Source organism: Castor canadensis, chromosome 8 (assembly GCF_047511655.1).
Source record: "Castor canadensis chromosome 8, mCasCan1.hap1v2, whole genome shotgun sequence".
Lineage (NCBI taxonomy): Eukaryota > Metazoa > Chordata > Mammalia > Rodentia > Castoridae > Castor > Castor canadensis.
In genome coordinates, this window is record NC_133393.1 from 112,457,124 (window position 1) to 112,473,827 (window position 16,704).

The 16,704-nt window shown below is 35.9% G+C and overlaps 1 protein-coding gene and 1 pseudogene across 1 annotated transcript in view; one reads left to right on the plus strand and one right to left on the minus strand.

Annotated features, from left to right (window-relative positions):
- Trhde (thyrotropin releasing hormone degrading enzyme) overlaps positions 1-16,704 on the plus strand; it is a 379,293-nt gene that overhangs the window by 194,908 nt on the left and 167,681 nt on the right. The window contains exon 4 of the mRNA XM_020184854.2: positions 14,201-14,355. Within this exon, the coding sequence (XP_020040443.2) occupies positions 14,201-14,355 (155 nt within the window). The remainder of the gene's footprint in view (positions 1-14,200; positions 14,356-16,704) is intronic.
- LOC141425986 (U2 spliceosomal RNA) lies at positions 11,644-11,735 on the minus strand (annotated as a pseudogene).

Genomic DNA, 16,704 nt, shown 5'->3' on the forward strand with positions numbered 1-16,704 from the left:
AAAGAGAGATCAACAATCAGGAGCAAAGCAATCTGAAGTTTTAAAGTTGCCAAAAATTAAAGAAGCATTGTATTTTGGGAGGTGGCAATACTGGAATCTGAACTCAGAGTCTCACTCTTGTTAGGCAGCTATCATTGAGCCACATCTCCAATCTGTTTTATTTAATTATTTTTCAAGTATGGTCTTGCTTTTTTGGCTGGGACTGGCCTCAGACCATAATCTTCCTACCTATGGCTTCCTGCCTCATTGGGATGACAAATGCATGTCACCATGACCTGCTTATTGGTTGAAATGAGGTCTTGCTAACTTTTTGGCTGGGTTGCTCTTGAAAGGCCATTTTCTCTGACTCCTGAATAGCAGGGATTATAGGCAACAGCCACCAAGCCTGGAGGGAAGTATTGTATTTGTATAGCTAATTTGTAATCTTGTGAATGACTTTCAAAAACTATTATTAACTATGATTTTTAAATTGGATCAGTTGAGACAAAAACCACCAGTGTGGCCTCTTTTTAATCCTCCCATATGCCTGACATTACATAGGACTAGATGCAGAAGAGTCTACTCCTAATATGAACTTAAAATCATAGACTCAAAATTCAAGTAGTTTTGGTAGAGCATGCCTAGCAAGCACAGGCCCTAAGTTCAAACATCAGACCAAAAAAAAATTAAAGTAACTTACCAAAATTGTATTGAATTAAATTCTACATATATATATCTCCTACACATACACACACATAATACACACACACACACACACACACACACACACATGTATATGTATACATCTATATTCTGAGTTTCAGCATATGGGTATATGTAATATGCACTATATAGTCATATATATGCAATATGTATATTGATATAATATTTGTATATAACTAAATACATATTTACATACATGTATTTACATATATGAAACTACTATATGTATAATATTACATATATTGTAGCATGTGTTACTTAAAGACGATACATTCTGAGAAATGTGTTGTGTTGTTAAGTGATTTCGTTATTTTGTGAAAATCATAAAGTGTTCTGACACAAACTAAGATGGCTACAATGTTACTATGCAATATAATCTTATGTGACCTTCCATTATATATGCAACTTGTCACTGCTGCATGTGGTATGTGACTGTGTGTGTGTGTGTGTGTGTGTGTGTATAAAACACTGAGTGCCAAAGGAGCAGACACAAACTCCTTTAGGTAGTTAGGTCTTAGAATATTCCAAGCATTTTAAGCATTCCCTGTCCAGGATTGGACCATCCCAATGCTACTGAGAAACATGAGCAGATGCTTACATGCTCTCGGCTGCTGAATTTTAGTGCAACACTTCATATTGTGTTCACATTAGGATATTGCTCTTCATTTTAATAACTATCCAAACAGATTCCAACTACACAAATAAAATATTTGCATAGTGTGTTAGGAGAACAAGAAAAAAACACATAATGAGAAGGGTGTAATCATTTTCTTCATGGTGGTCCCCTGCTACAAGTGCTCTGTGATCAGTTCCATGTCGTTTTGAGCTATAGAGACCTCATGCTCTATTAACTATGGTGTTAAGAAAATGGCTTCTGGCAATTTTCCATCATGTCAGTTCCCTGAGGATTCACATTAGGAGCAGCATTTTTATGATGGGTACAGAAAAAAAAATCCCCTCTTCTCAGCATTTCCCCTTTATGAATACAAAATATTTTGTTTCCTATGAAATCTACTTTAGGAGTATAACTTAGTGATGCATGTCAGATACTGGAGTATGGAGAGGCAAAGTGTTCAGTTCAACCTCTGACTCATTGTTAGTTCTTCCTATAGTTCATTTCTTGGTTTAATGTAAATTGAACTAGGGGATATTTGGAACAGTAGTAATGTGTTTTGAAAAAAAAGCATTGAATAGAAGCTTTTAGAAACTCATGTGAAAATTTGGAAAAGACAGTGTCTTTATGTTATTGAGAAGATATTTATAACAAAGCATCAGGTTCCTTCAGTAATGAAAGACATTGTTCATATTTTGATCAATACCTACCAGCTGATACATAATTCAGCCTGAATGGGTTACAACATTCATTTTTCTTCATGACATTGAGTGACTTGATGCTCTTTCACATGGTAAATCTATGGGTTTGGAATTCAACCAGATAAAGGCTTTTTAGAAGTATTCAGACTAAACACTCAGAGATTTCCCCAGGAAGCTTTAAAATTCACAGTATCTTCTGTTTATATTACTAGCACTCTGAAAATCCATCCATTGTTTAGATGCTGGTTAATACTAGATAATACTTTGTACTGCAGCAAGAAGTGACAACAAATCAACAAGTAACCACAGGATGTCAGTGATCTCTCCCCACCCACCCACCCAGGGCTTCAACAAGTATTTGATTTTGTTTGAAATTAATGCTGTGTGGTTTTAGACCAAAAATCCAACATTGGGTCCTTTTAATTATGTTTTATTTATTCATGGAGTGTCGTGTGTACTATGGGTTCAGTTTATGTTAAGAAGAACTGGCCTTAAGGCACAATGAATCCTTGTTTCCACTTTACCAAACTTACATAAATAATTTTTTTAAGAATAAGTGCTTTGTACTCAGACTGTCTAAAGTGCAGACAAATTTTGAAATACATCTATTGACAACTCCATATTTCAGGAGTTAAGAATGCTCATTTATACATAGAACTATTTTCATATCCTCATCTGCTGGAAATGTAAATCTGTCAATCAAACAGTGTGGAGGAGCTACCCAAACCTCTAAAATCACTGCCAGTGAATTCAGACTTTTTAAACCAGAAAGACTCCCAAGTTTTGTGGTATGGGATAGACCCTTCCAGCACTCTTTAAAGAACTAATTAATGAGAGCCCCTAACAGAGTACTGTATTCCTTCCTTATGCAGTTTCACTTTCTATGTTTTCCTTTAGTTAATCAGGATCCAAAATTATTTAATGGAAAATTCCAGATACAAACATTGCATGCCATTCTGAGTAGTGTTATGACATTTCATGCTATCCTAACTGGGACACAAATACCTGTTGTCTGGCATATCTATGCTGTCCATGCTACCTGACCATCAGTCACTTAGTAGGTCATCTTATTGACTGTTGGGATATCATGATGCTTGTGTTTAAGTCATCCTTACATAGTATTCTAATACTATATCACAATGTGTACTTCATTCACCTTATTTTATATCATTGTATAGGTATCATATCATCTCAAGATACAAGATCATGTATTATGATAAGTTAAAAGGTGAGTGTAGTATAAGATAATTTGAGAGACACCACCTTCACTTAACTTTATTGCAGAGTGTATTTTATTATTAGTTGCTGTTTTTAATATCTTACTGTGCCTAATTTATAAACTTTATCACAGGTATGTATGTGTAAGAAAGAAATCAAAAGGTACATAAAGTTTGTTAGTATCTGCCGTTTCAAGCACCCACTGGGTATCTTGGAACTTCTCCCATACAGGTAAGGAAGAACTACTGTTTCATTTGTTTACTCCCCTTCAGGTGATGGAGCTTATATATGTGCTTGGACTTGGCGTTATATCTGTGTAAAGGATTTTATTTATTTTGAAAATCTGTGGAAAATGACATTGCATGATGAACTAGTATTCTTGGAAAGCACTAATTAAATTTTAACTACTTCAGTAAAAATTATCCGTGCTTTATGAATATACCTAAGCTGTGTACCTAAGCTATTTACCTAAGAGGATACCTAAGAATTTGGCTCTGTTGACTCTTTCCTCCCTTGTGGAGGTATCTCTACTTTTGACTGACTATTTCACACCTTCCAAATTTTCTTTTTCTCTCTCATGACAGTATTTTCTCAATATCTATTGTGGGTCCCACCCCATTTATCTCCCTCCTCTGCCTTAAATCTCAGTGTTCCTCAGTCTCAGCCCCCTCTCTACACAGCAGTGGTCCTAGGCTCCTACCATCTATGTGTTCATGGCTTCTTAAATCTGTCCCTTCACCCATACCTCTCCCTAGTAATTTGAATACCTATATTTAGCCTCTTACTACATATCTCTACTTAGATGTCCTAGTAACATCTCAATCTTAGCATGCTCAAAGCAATATTTGTCACTTTATGTTCCAGCCATTATGATTCAGGGTTTTTTTTTTTTCTGAAAGTACTGCATTCTCTCTTACTTCTTTGTACATTCTGTAGTCTTAGCCTTTGTGTGCCCTACACTCAGCCTAAAATATGCTTTTCCTTGACTACCTCCTATTCACTCATAACTAATCTTAAACTGACTTTCTCTAGGAAGCCTTTTCTCAATCTTATGCTAATATTAGGGACTTCTTTTATGTAGTGATAGTAATAATGATAAAGGTAATAATGATGATAATGATAGCTATACTAGTCTCCTAATGATGTGGTAACAAATTAACACATATTTAGTAGCTTCAAACAATATAAATTTATTTTCTTGCAGTTATATAGGCTGGAAGTTTGACACTGCTTGTACTGGAGACTATAGAGCAGAATCTCTAAATTTTCTTTACCATTCTAGTTTCTAGAGAGACTGCTTGCAGGCCTTCAAAGTCGTCAGTAAATGGTTGGATTTTTCTCATGATGTATCACTCTAATGCTGACTCCTATAATCCTTTCTGCTTTCACTTTTCAGGATCCTTGTGGTAATGTTTGGTCCATGTGAGTAATTCAAGGTATTCCTCCCATTATAACGTAGCTGATTAGCAGCCTCAATACTATTTGCAATCTTAATTTCCCCTTTCCAAGTGATCTAATATATAAACAATACTTGGAATGAGGAAATGAACATCTTTAGGGGGACATTTTTCTGCCTATTATCGTGGCAAACAGTTTTAGCTAACAGTGAGTAATAATAATTGTATTAATTTTCTATTGATGCTCTAACAAATTAGCACATGCTTAGAGGCTTAAAACAACTTAGCTTATTTTCTTGCAGGCAGTTGCTAGACACTCTTATGGGCACCTCAAATTAATAAATTTATACAGTTAAGAAATATAAAGAGTCTGAAAGTTTACCTGCCTCTATTTGTAATCTTAATAAGTCACCCTGACATTCTTTCATGAATGAGACATGAGACTCCTTGATTAGAAACAAAAGATAATCGTTCCAGTTATAACAGTAACCAGAGAATTAGCATGTTTGCCAGTTCCCTGAACCCAATTTCCCAAGAGTGACAAAAAGAGGTCCAGGTGATACCTACAAATGCAGTATCACCAGTGAGTGGTCCTGAGCCTAAGAATCTGGTTATTTCACCTCCTTACTCTGCCTTAAGTCTCAGTGCTCTGAGTCTGAGGAATCAAGCTTTTTTTTTTTTTTTAACTTTTTTCTTTGGCAGTACTGGGGTTTGAACTCAGAGCCTCACTCTTGGTAGGCAGGTGCTGTACCACTTGAGCCTTCCCACCAGCCCTTTTATGTGTTGGATATTTTTGAGATAGAGTTTCACAAAGTATTTGCCTGAGCTGACACCAAACTCCTGTCCTCCCGATTGCTGCTTCTTGAGTCGCTAGGATTACAGGTGTGAATCACTGGTGCCCAAGTAATTGGGTTATATTATAAGTGATGATGTATATGATTATCCATTGCTCTGGAGAGGACACTACCTCTGATTTTCCTATACAACCATCCTTAAAAGGATAGTGTGAAACAAAAAACAGTCAGTGTCGGTGTTCATAAAATACACAGGTATATGAGAGAACCTTGAAAATTATGCCTCAACAGTGGGCCTCACAGTAATCCTGTGAAATAGTTGCAGTTACGTGCATCTCTGTTTGCAAGTGAGAAAAGCAAAAGGCAGAGAAGATTAGTAACGTGCTCCATTAAGTAGCAGAACTGAGCTTATGATCTTAACTTACTCTGCTCTATGGTACACCCACTATACCACACACTCATCATAGCAAATACATTATAGTGTAATTGTCTTCATGTGTGTTATACTATACATTCTTTTTCACATACATTACATTATCTCTCATTGATTTTAAAGCTCTATGAAAGCTTAAAGAGACCATATCTTTCTTGTTCAAGGTTTGTATGTCCAGTGGCTAGATCAGTTTTGCCTATGCCAAGTAATAGTAATTATTTTTGGAATAAATGAAAACACATTGAATTTGGAAAATTAATAGGGAGAAGCCTTTATATTCAATCTGTATTCTCTTGAGCCATATCTCTAACCTTACTTTTACAAGAGTTATTCAACTTGGCCTGTCACCAACAGATGGAATGGGGTGTGTTCATGCCTATCATATTCATCAAAGCAAAGACTATGAATTTTTAAAGTACAATATGCACAATAAAGAAAATGTACAATATGATGGAAATTAAAGCAGGGTTAAGTTTTAAAATTAAGTGGATGAGAAACTGACAAATGTTCCCTGTGTATATGGGAAAGTCCTTTGGCACAGAAATTCTTTCTTAGGGAAAAAAAAATCAAGCAACACATGAAAAGTGTTCCTCCTTTGCAATTGACAGTAATCAGCGAGTGTTGAGGAAAAGTGATTGCAGAAATGAAAAAAAAAAATCTCTTGAGTATGTGGCAGGCAGAATGAGCAGCAAAAACATTGACTATGTTTTGTGGCCTAATGCTAATTCAGGAGAATGCTGAAGTTTGGGAGCTAAAAAGCCACACTTATGAATTCAAGAAGTGCTGATGAAGATTTTGTGACAGGCCAAAATGTGGAGCTGAAACTACTCTGTTTTGAATGAAAGATGCTCAAATAGAAATTCTATAAGCAGAAAAGTGTGCGTTGCTTTAAAAGTTTGAAGGACTGACTCATTATTAGGTTTTGTGGGAATGTATCCAAGAATAGCAAAACTTAAACTCTTCTTTATCAAATGAACTTAAAAACAACCATTCAAACTTAACCTGTTCATGAGTAAAAAGTTTTCAATATTTGCACTGAATGAAAGAAAAAGGATGGTTGATCTCATGTTATAAACACCATAATGGATTACTTTTACAATATTTTTGGTGGTACTAGGGTTTGAATTCAGGGTCTTGTGCTTGCCAGGTAGGTTCTCTACCACTTGAGCCATATCTCTAGCCTTACTTTTATAAATTTTATAATGATATTACTATTTCAAATACAATGTATAGTTTTATGTATGTAAACATTCCAAGAAAGGAATGTATTTTCATACTTAGGCATAAATGAAGATATGCCTTGTAAGAGTCTTGCATATGTACATTGTATCAAGTGCAAGTGTCAGTCGTGGCATAATCAAAATCCAAGGTTTTTTTTTTTTCTTTACCTGATATGTGTTTAAATTTTACTAAAGTCCTTAAGTGAAAATAAGAACATATCCTATGATGCTTTTAGATCATTGTTAGATAGGTCCTATGTTGTTGTAAGTTATCAAATTTAAATTCAAACTCCTTAATGCAACAAATTAAATTCTCTAATGCAACAAACTTCATCTTAATTCAAAGACAAAACTCTTCCTCCTTTACAGCTAAGACTTATGAAGCATTTAATTTCTCAAGGTCAGAATGAAAGGAAAAGATCCCAAGGAATTATAACAACTTAGCATGCTTTCTGCTTGGAACTAAGTGCTCTAAACAGTCTAACACTTAGATTTCATAGCATCTTGCGAGGCAGGTACCATTAAAATTCCCATTTTACCTATGGGGAAACAAAAGCTGAGCAAGACTGAACAATTTGTTTAAAGTTTCATAGCTAATAAGTGCTAGGGCTGGGTTTGGATCCCAGATAGTGTGAACTCAAAACCTTGAACCTATAACTGTTACATCCACTGACCTCTGCTAAGAAGGCCTGGTCAGCAGAGCTAGAAAAATAACTCAGGTTGTGATTGAGATGCTAGGATGAAGTATTAAAGACAGTACTGAAGGTGAAATTTAAAAAGTAAAATGAGGTAAGATCCAGAAGTAAGAGGATCAGAAGCCCATGGATTTGATAATGAGATAGATCTGGGGTAGAAAGTCCTGGGCAAAGAATTCAGAACCTCTCTGTGAATCTGAAGGCAGGACACCTATGTGAAAAGTCACTGAGAAGAAAGGAAGTGATTTGAAGAAGAAGAAAAGCCCTTTACATGGCAAAGCTTAAAAGCATGGAACAGATGACCAACCAGTAGAACTGCAGGTCCTTGCTTGGATGGCTGTTGGTAACACTTGTACTTCTGATTGGTTTGTAATTGTGGGCAAACCTAATTATAAGATATACTTAGCATAGCAAACTATGCATTTTGCACAGAAAAAGTATTTGTTTATTCAGAAATTGTTTTTAGAATGTAAGCCTGTAGTTGTCAGCGCAGTAGACATGGGAATGCAGCAATTGAGATAAAACTTTGAACCTGCCTTTGTGTATGGATTGGCATTTGAGTTTAAATGTCATTTAAGTAATTGTCCTCAGAGAAACTTTTCCTGGTCACTCAGTCTAAAATATTCTCTCTTCATCTCTGATACCCTTTAAAATACTTCCATTTTATTTTATCATAGTTATAATCACAATGTCATATTATGTTGATTTATTTATCTATTTGTGGATTATCTGGCTCCATGCTCCACCTAACTTTCCCCATCCCTCCAAAGCAGGGATCTTGTCATCCTCTTTGTCTACTGGAACGTGGTAAGGATTCAGCAAAACTTATTGAATGAATAAAGAAAAGAATTTGTGAATTACTAAAAGAAATACACTGCAGTACCTGTACAGGGAAAATCCAAAAGACCAGTCATTCCAATGAAAACAATCTAAGAATCTTTTTCTTCCTGTTCAGAAAACAGCTGCTATTTTTAAGGAGACTCCATCCACTGATGATACGAAAGGCTTGGCAGCAGATCTAGTCTCTGCCCAGGTATGGAGGGTTTGGTTACTGAGGTAATGCTCCTGAGTTTCTGGGGTAATATTTCTTTCCTTGGCATTAAGCGTCTAGTCTTCCAGCACTTTCTATTCTTTTTTGACTTTAAGGGTGAAGTCTGGGGTATGAGAGTTCTGATCTTATTTAGGACTCTCTTACTATCTTATAATCTTTAGGTAAAGAAATGGATGACAAACCCAGAATGAGCCAACAAGTTTTGATGTGGATGACTTGAAGGCAGAAACTGGCTGGTGGTAAAATACTGACAGAGAATGCCAGGACTCTAGGAAGTGTGGCTTAGGCAAAATGGGTAGTGTCAAGAAAATGCAGAATAATGGACAAGTATCTGAGGATATGCATCAAATACTGTCTCCTCCATTCTCACTCTTAGACAGATGTAGAACTTAATCATATGCAGAGAATATCTGAATTGGAAGATACTGGACTCTTTCATACTGGAGCAGAGCTTGGATGAGCCCAAACCTGGTCATCTTATTCCCCACCACACACACCATGCTGGGGATTGAACCCAAGGCCTAGTGCATGCTAGGCAAATGCTTTACCACTGAGCTAGTTCCCCAGTCCTGGGGCATCTTATTCTTGACTCACTATCTATGATAATCTGTAAACTCAGAATCTGATTGTGGCATACAGGGGAGGCCTGATATTGCACACTTTTTTTTTGTAAACTGGGGCTTGAACCCAGGACCTATATCTTGAGCCACTCCACCAGCCCTTTTTCTGTGATAGGTTTTTTGAGATAGGGTCTCGCAAACTATTTGCTAGGGCTGGTCTGAAGCCACAATCTTGCTGATCTTTGCCTCCTGAGTAGCTAGGATTACAGGCATGAGCCACCAGTGCCCAGCTTGCACACATTTTTGTTAGTTATTTTATAATGTAGAATATGATAGAGTGCATTTCTAAATAACAAGCTAATGAATGTTATCAGAAAGGAAAATATTATGCACTTCAGTTAAGTAAATGAATACTCCAGTTACTAGTCCAGGTTTTTTCAAACAGCTTCATTGAGGTTTAGTGATATATAATAAACTGCTCATGTTTAAAATGTAAAATTTGATAAGTTTTAACACACATATTATACATATATGAAATCATCACTATAACAAACACATCCCTAGGTTCCAAAAGTTTCCTATTGCTGTGTTATAATCCCTCCCATTGTTGTCCCCAGGTAATTACTTACTGGTTTTCTGTCACCATAGATTAGTTTGCGTTTTCAGGAATTTTATATAAATGACATACATCATATAGCATATATTATTTTTAATTTTTTTAACTCAGTATAACTTTTGGGATTCACCCATGTTGTGGCCTATTTCTATATTTGATTTCTTGTTATTGAGTAGTATTTTATTTTATGGATATACCATACTTTATCCATTTGCCTATTAGCAGACATCTGGAGTGTTCTCACTTTTTAGCTATTGGAGATTAAGCTGTTATAAGCATTTGTATATATGTCTTTGTGTGGATATATAAGTGGTGTAAGCACTCTTAAATTCTATAACTGTCATCTGAGGTTTCTGAAGTTATGAAATCATAGAGTAGACACAATTAAAATACTTCTTCATAGTTATTTGGCCAAATTCTCTAATTCCTTCTTCCAGTACTTTGTTACATAGTTATCATGTGGATATGAGTACAATGTAAGCCTTTTTAGTTCCTCCTTTTGTTCTTTCCATGGAATCCATAAATATGGTTTCCTCAAATCTATTATAAAATCTGTCTGTGTGTGTCTAAGAAGCTTCCTCTACCAGTGACTCTGCTGTGTTTTATGTTATTCTTCTGTCGCTTTATCTAAATCTGGCTCCATTTGCTGAAAAGTCCTTGTTTGATTGATCTATAACCTACTACCCAGACCTGACTTCTGTGCCTTTATAACTCTGGATACCAGCGTGTAACCAGTTACTTGCTTAAGTCATCAACGCCTGACATCTTTGGCAGCAGCCTGCAAATGCCCCCTCACTGAACCTGTTTTTATGCTGCTAGTCATGCTTTTGCTGAAAACTGCTCCCTAAGTTCACCTTCCTTTGTAGTCCAGACTTCTAGACACTGTATCTGGTTTCTACATTTGAAGTTTTCCCTCTGAGCCATTTGAACCAATCCATATTCCAGTGTGTGGTTTGATCTGCTCTCTCAGTCTTGGGGACCTGACTAATCGTGGCTCTTGGAGGACTGTAGTATACAGCATTGCCTCTGCTTTGCCCCAGGCTTGGTTCAGGAGAATTGTTCACATGTTCACGTGTTCTACAAGTAAATGACACCTCTCCTGCAACTGCTGTTGCCATCTACTGGTGAAAGGCAAAGTTGACACATGGAAGTTCTGTTTAATTTATTCATATTTAAGTTAAAATGTAAAGTAGAGCCAGACAAGGTAGCTCGCATCTGTAGTCCTAGCTCATTTGGGAGGAGGAGACTGGGAGGAGTGCTATATGAGGATAATCTGGGCAAAAAATTAGTGACACCTCATCTCAACTAACAGAGACTGGACGTGGGGAAACATGGACATGTAGATAGAAGAGCCATAGTCTAGATGGCCAAAATAATGCAAGATGTTACTTTAAAAAATAGCTATAGCAAAAAGCGCAAGTGGTAGAATACTTGCCTACCACTTTGAGATCAAACCCCAGTACAGCACACACACGAAATGTAAAGTAGAACACTATCTACTTGCTAAGTACTTGCAATTTGTACCAGTCTCTGATCCTTGTTTACTCTTTCACATGGTTCAGCCACACCAACCTCCTTTCTGTCATGCCCAACATGGCATTTGTTATCTCCTCATCTCAGAATACACTTGCACAGATCTTCAAAGAAGATGACTTCCACCAGCACTCACATCTCATGTGCAATGTGATAATCTTAGATACTACACTTGATCTTAGCCAAAAGGCTGAGAAGTGATGTGATTACCTTAGAGAGGTCTACCATGTCACACCTAGCCACTTCACCATTATATATACATGTATATATGTACATATATATGTATATGCATATACATATCTATTAGCTAATATATATTAGCATTTATAATTTGCTATATTTCTTTCATTAATTTATTCCTTATAAATTGACCTTCCCATACCCATATATGGGACAGAAGACATCAGGATTTTATAACAAGCCAAGGAGATGTTCAATCCTTAGTCATTGTTTAAATGAAAGCATAGATTACCTCTGTCAGCTTGTTGAACATCTATTTATCTATGTGAAGCCCAATTCAAATACCATTTTTACAAGAATCTCCACAAACAGATTTTGTTTCCTTTTTTCTTTTTTAGCACTTTGTATTATTTCTTTATTTTCCTTTTTCTGTGTCACAGCTGTCACACCTTCATTTTAAATATAAAATGTAGTAGAATATAGTGGCCATTTTTACTTATTTTACATTTTTGGCTAAAGAATATCATAAATGTTAGAAAGATATTTGTTAAAATCAGGAGTAATTGAAAATCAACCATGTTATAAGACTATTGACTATCTTATTCTTTTACTTATTATGAAATATTTGAAGTATGCATAAAAGAATCAGTAGAATCATACCAATACCTGTGTACCCATCAACTTTAAAACATTAATGTTAAAGACATTAATACTGAATTCCTTATGTCACTTTCCCTTATCCTTTTCTCCTCCTTTACTCCATGAAGGAATAATGGTCCTGACTGTAGTCTTTACCTGTCTGTGTGTATTTGCACGTGTATTTTTACCATTACTATCTATCTCTGTGTGTTCACTGTGAGAATCTATTACAACATATAATATTATTGTTGTTGTTGATTTTAAGTTATGTATATGGGTCATTTTACTCCTTGCTTCTTTCCTTAATATTATTTTTCTCGGATTGTCCACATTGATACCTAGAGCGTTGGGATCTAGCTATAAGATCACTTTATTGCGGTCTAATATTCCGTTATGTAACTCTTTCATAGTTTTATTGCCCATTATCTTTGCTAAAAGGCATTTAATTTTCCATTTTACAAATAATGCTACCATCAGGTCCTGGGATGTAACTCATTGGTAGAGTGCTTGCCTAGCATGCTTGAGGCCCTGAGGTCAATACTCAGCAACAAAAACAAACAAAAACAAATGCTGCTACAATGAACACTCTTGTACAATTTATCTACAGCATCAGAGTGCATTGCTTCATGGTTTACATTGAGATACGGAACTTTTGGGTCAGAGAATGCGAACACTACAGCATCATGATTAGGGACACAGACTCAGGAGCCAGACTGCTGGACACAAATCCCTACCCCGACACTTTGCTGTCTTTCCCAGGAAGCCATGAGCACCAACTATTTTGAGCCATCTATGAGTGTTCATGTGCTACCTCAACCCCTGGCATCATTCAGCCAGCTTGGCTTTGGTCCTCTTGGCACTGGTGGGTCCTACAGGAGCCAATTCCCAGCTGCCACTGCTTGCTTCTGCATCCAGAACCCAGCAGGCTCTGGCTTCCTATGCAACCGTCACTTTGCATTTCTCTGCCATTTCTGGTCCATGGAGAGGTTATTTTTGAGCCTGGAGATGTTTTTTAGTTTTCCTTTTTAATATTTTATTTATCATTGCTGTGTGTCTGGAGCAGAAGTACATCAAAGCATGAACTTTCTGTGTCACCCTAATCAGAGTTGATTGTACCTCTACAACCTTTTAAAATAAACACAAATTTTAGAATTGTCTAATCATAGATTTTTCAAACTGGAAGGCATTTTAGCGATAAAGCCAATAACCTTATTTTATAGGTGAGGGAATTCTGGTCTCAAGAAATTAAGTGATTTACTGATGTCACATATTCAGTTGGTTCAGAGCCAGATCAAAAGCCATGGATCCCCTCTGTAACCCTTTCACCACTATCATTCACTATCACGACCTTCCCTATACGGTAAATTAACATTTTGTTTTTAATGAACATGCAACATTTTATTTTTAAGAGAGTTGAAAAATACACTAGGATTTAAACAATTAGAAAAATGATACCACATTTAAAGCTAGTATAAAGTGGTTTCTCTTGGAGAATACTGAGGGAAAAAAGTAAGAAGATAATATTTACTGCATTTGGTTTCCTTGACTTTCTGAAACTTACTAGGATGGGCCCATCAATAATGGTGTGGATACTTCCAGCCACCAAGAGCGCTGGGCCTGAAAATGAACTGTGATGAAGGGATATGACCAGCATTTACAGTGATAGCCTATATTTCTGCTGTCATATAGAAATGGCGGCTGTTTAACGTTTTGTTGTTGTTTTTTTTTTTTAACACAAGAAAGAGCAAGTATCCCTTTTAATTAGGATTTCTGGGCTTTTTTAGGTTATAAAATTTAGAGTCTGGTGTCTTTGTTAAAGTCTTTGGAACTGTTTTATTCTATTTCTAGATCTTTTAGCTGTGCCTAAGCACCCGTATGCTGCTATGGAGAACTGGGGACTAAGTATTTTTGTGGAACAAAGAATACTGCTGGATCCCAGTGTTTCATCTATTTCTTATTTGCTGGATGTCACCATGGTCATTGTTCATGAGATATGTCACCAGGTATGAGAAAGAAGATCAGGTGTAAGTATAACATGGAAACTATCTGGAATGTAGAATGATTTCAGATAATCCAGATTAGGAGCTAAATGATTGTCTTCCCAGTTAAGTTTTGTATGAAGCAGTATGAAGTTTCTTTTTTTTTGAAGATATATCATTTTTCTCAAATGACAGCACAAACAAAACCTCATAAACTGATCTTACTGTATAAACAATAGTCATTCAGTCATGCAGCAGCCATGCCTTTGGAGTTCCCATCTGGGTGCTGTTTCTTATCAACCTTGTTTTATTTTCTTGTGATTATTAGTGTGTATATGGGATGTGTAGTGATGGCAATTGATTTATTGCATTGTTGCAAAATGCAGCTGAGTTTTGTGTACGTGTCAAAATTTGCTTTTGCCAAAGTCAATTTGTTATTCCCCTTTTCCCATCATGTAGACACTGAGGAAAGTCTTTCACTAACTCAGCCATAGACTCTTTGTTTTCAAATGATTGATATTTTTTTCTTGGCATGTTTAGAAATTCATATGTAAATTAGCTATCTTTGTAGTGAAGCTAAGATAAAATTAATTTCACTTGGATTTTATGCACTTTGTTACCATGAGTGGAAGGTATTAGAGTGATTTCTTTTTGTAATGCTTATCTGAGTCTTGATTTTAGTGGAAAAATCACTGAAAATAGATGCTCTTGCTAATAGAAAGCAATACATGTCCTGATTAACTATGGGTAGTTTTTTAACTTAAAACATCAGAAATCTCATTGTGATATCATTTTAAAATGATATTTTAAAACTTGATACCATTTTAAAAGCTAGAAAAACTGAAGAAAGAGTGATGTGGAAAATGCTGTCAGTGAAAAAGGTGAACTGTTAAATGCTAATAAATAAATATGACTTAATGATAAATTGGTACAGGCTGTGTGACCATTTACCTAAATGTCAGCCTTTTGCAGTGAACTTGTAAGATGTTTATTCCTGTCATGCTGACCAGGTCAGACATGTATTTGTTAACTCAGAAAGTATAAAGGATCAATTATAGTTATAACCGGGGCTCCTCTTCTGTGCTAAACAGAGTGATTTCTACCTACTCTGGCAACTCTGAGGCATAAGAAGATTCTTTCTTGAATATTCCTATAAATTACAAGTTACATATAGAGTTTTGTTGAAATGAAAGCACACTGATAATATAATTTTCTGGATGATTGTTTTTCTTTTATTTTCATATTGTAAGTTAATTTCTTATAATGGCTTAGTAGTGGTAGGCCACTACTAAGAGGGAACAGACCAAAAGCTAGGAGAAACACTTAAAATAGCTTTGCTATTCTTGTCACATTAATTTTTATATTACCTTTCCTTCCCAGCTATTTATTACCTCAATTCTGAGATAGGCTGTTAACTTAAAAGGGAAACATGTATTTTGAATAAATAATTTAAAAATTAAAATGTAAGTTATGTGTTCATCAATGCATTCATAGCTATCTTTTATTTGTATTTAAATTAGAGCTTCTCCAGAGAAGGTGAAGCTTTATTGTTAATATTAAAACACTGGGGGTCACCAAGCTCTTTAATATGATCAGATAAGTTGTGATCTTAAGTCTGGTACTTGCCTGACTTTCAGGACTTTTTCATACTTGCTTTCTCTTGGTCTCCCGTATTCCAGCCTCACAGATCTTCCATTTCTTAAAGAGAGGATTCCCACATGGAGTCTACACTAAGCATTATTTGCATCTGCCTGGAATCCTCTTGTACAAGGATTTCTCATGACTGATCCTTCTTGTCATTTAAAGTCTCGGCTCAAATCTCATCTGCTTAGAGAGAATGGTTTTGCTTTTATAATCCCAAACAGTCCCTTCTCCATTTCTATAATACTTTATTGAGGTCTGAAATTATGTTATTCTTTTTTTTTTTTAATTGTCTACCTTACCTCATCTTCCCAGTCTCCACACTAAATTGTAACCTGCATGAGAAGGGACATTATCTAGCTTTTCATCATTGAATCTCAAGTCTTTAGGATACTCCTGGCAAGTAATGTATTTTTTTCTCTATAAAAACAGAATTCCTTCAACTTTCTAAACTAAGCAAGAGTTTCAGAGTAATGCATCCTGCTTTAATCAAAACACCAATTAAAAACTTCAACATCATTATTTATTTATTTTTTGGCAGTACTGGGGCTTGAACTCAGGGCCTACACTTTGAGCCACTTGACCAGCCCTTTTTTGTGAAGGGTTGTTTTGAGATAAGGTCTTGAGGAACTACTTGCTCAGGCTGGCTTTGAACTCTATTCTCCTGATCTCTGCCTCCTGAGTAGTTAAGATTATAAATGTGAGCCACCAATGCCCGCTAAAAACTTCATT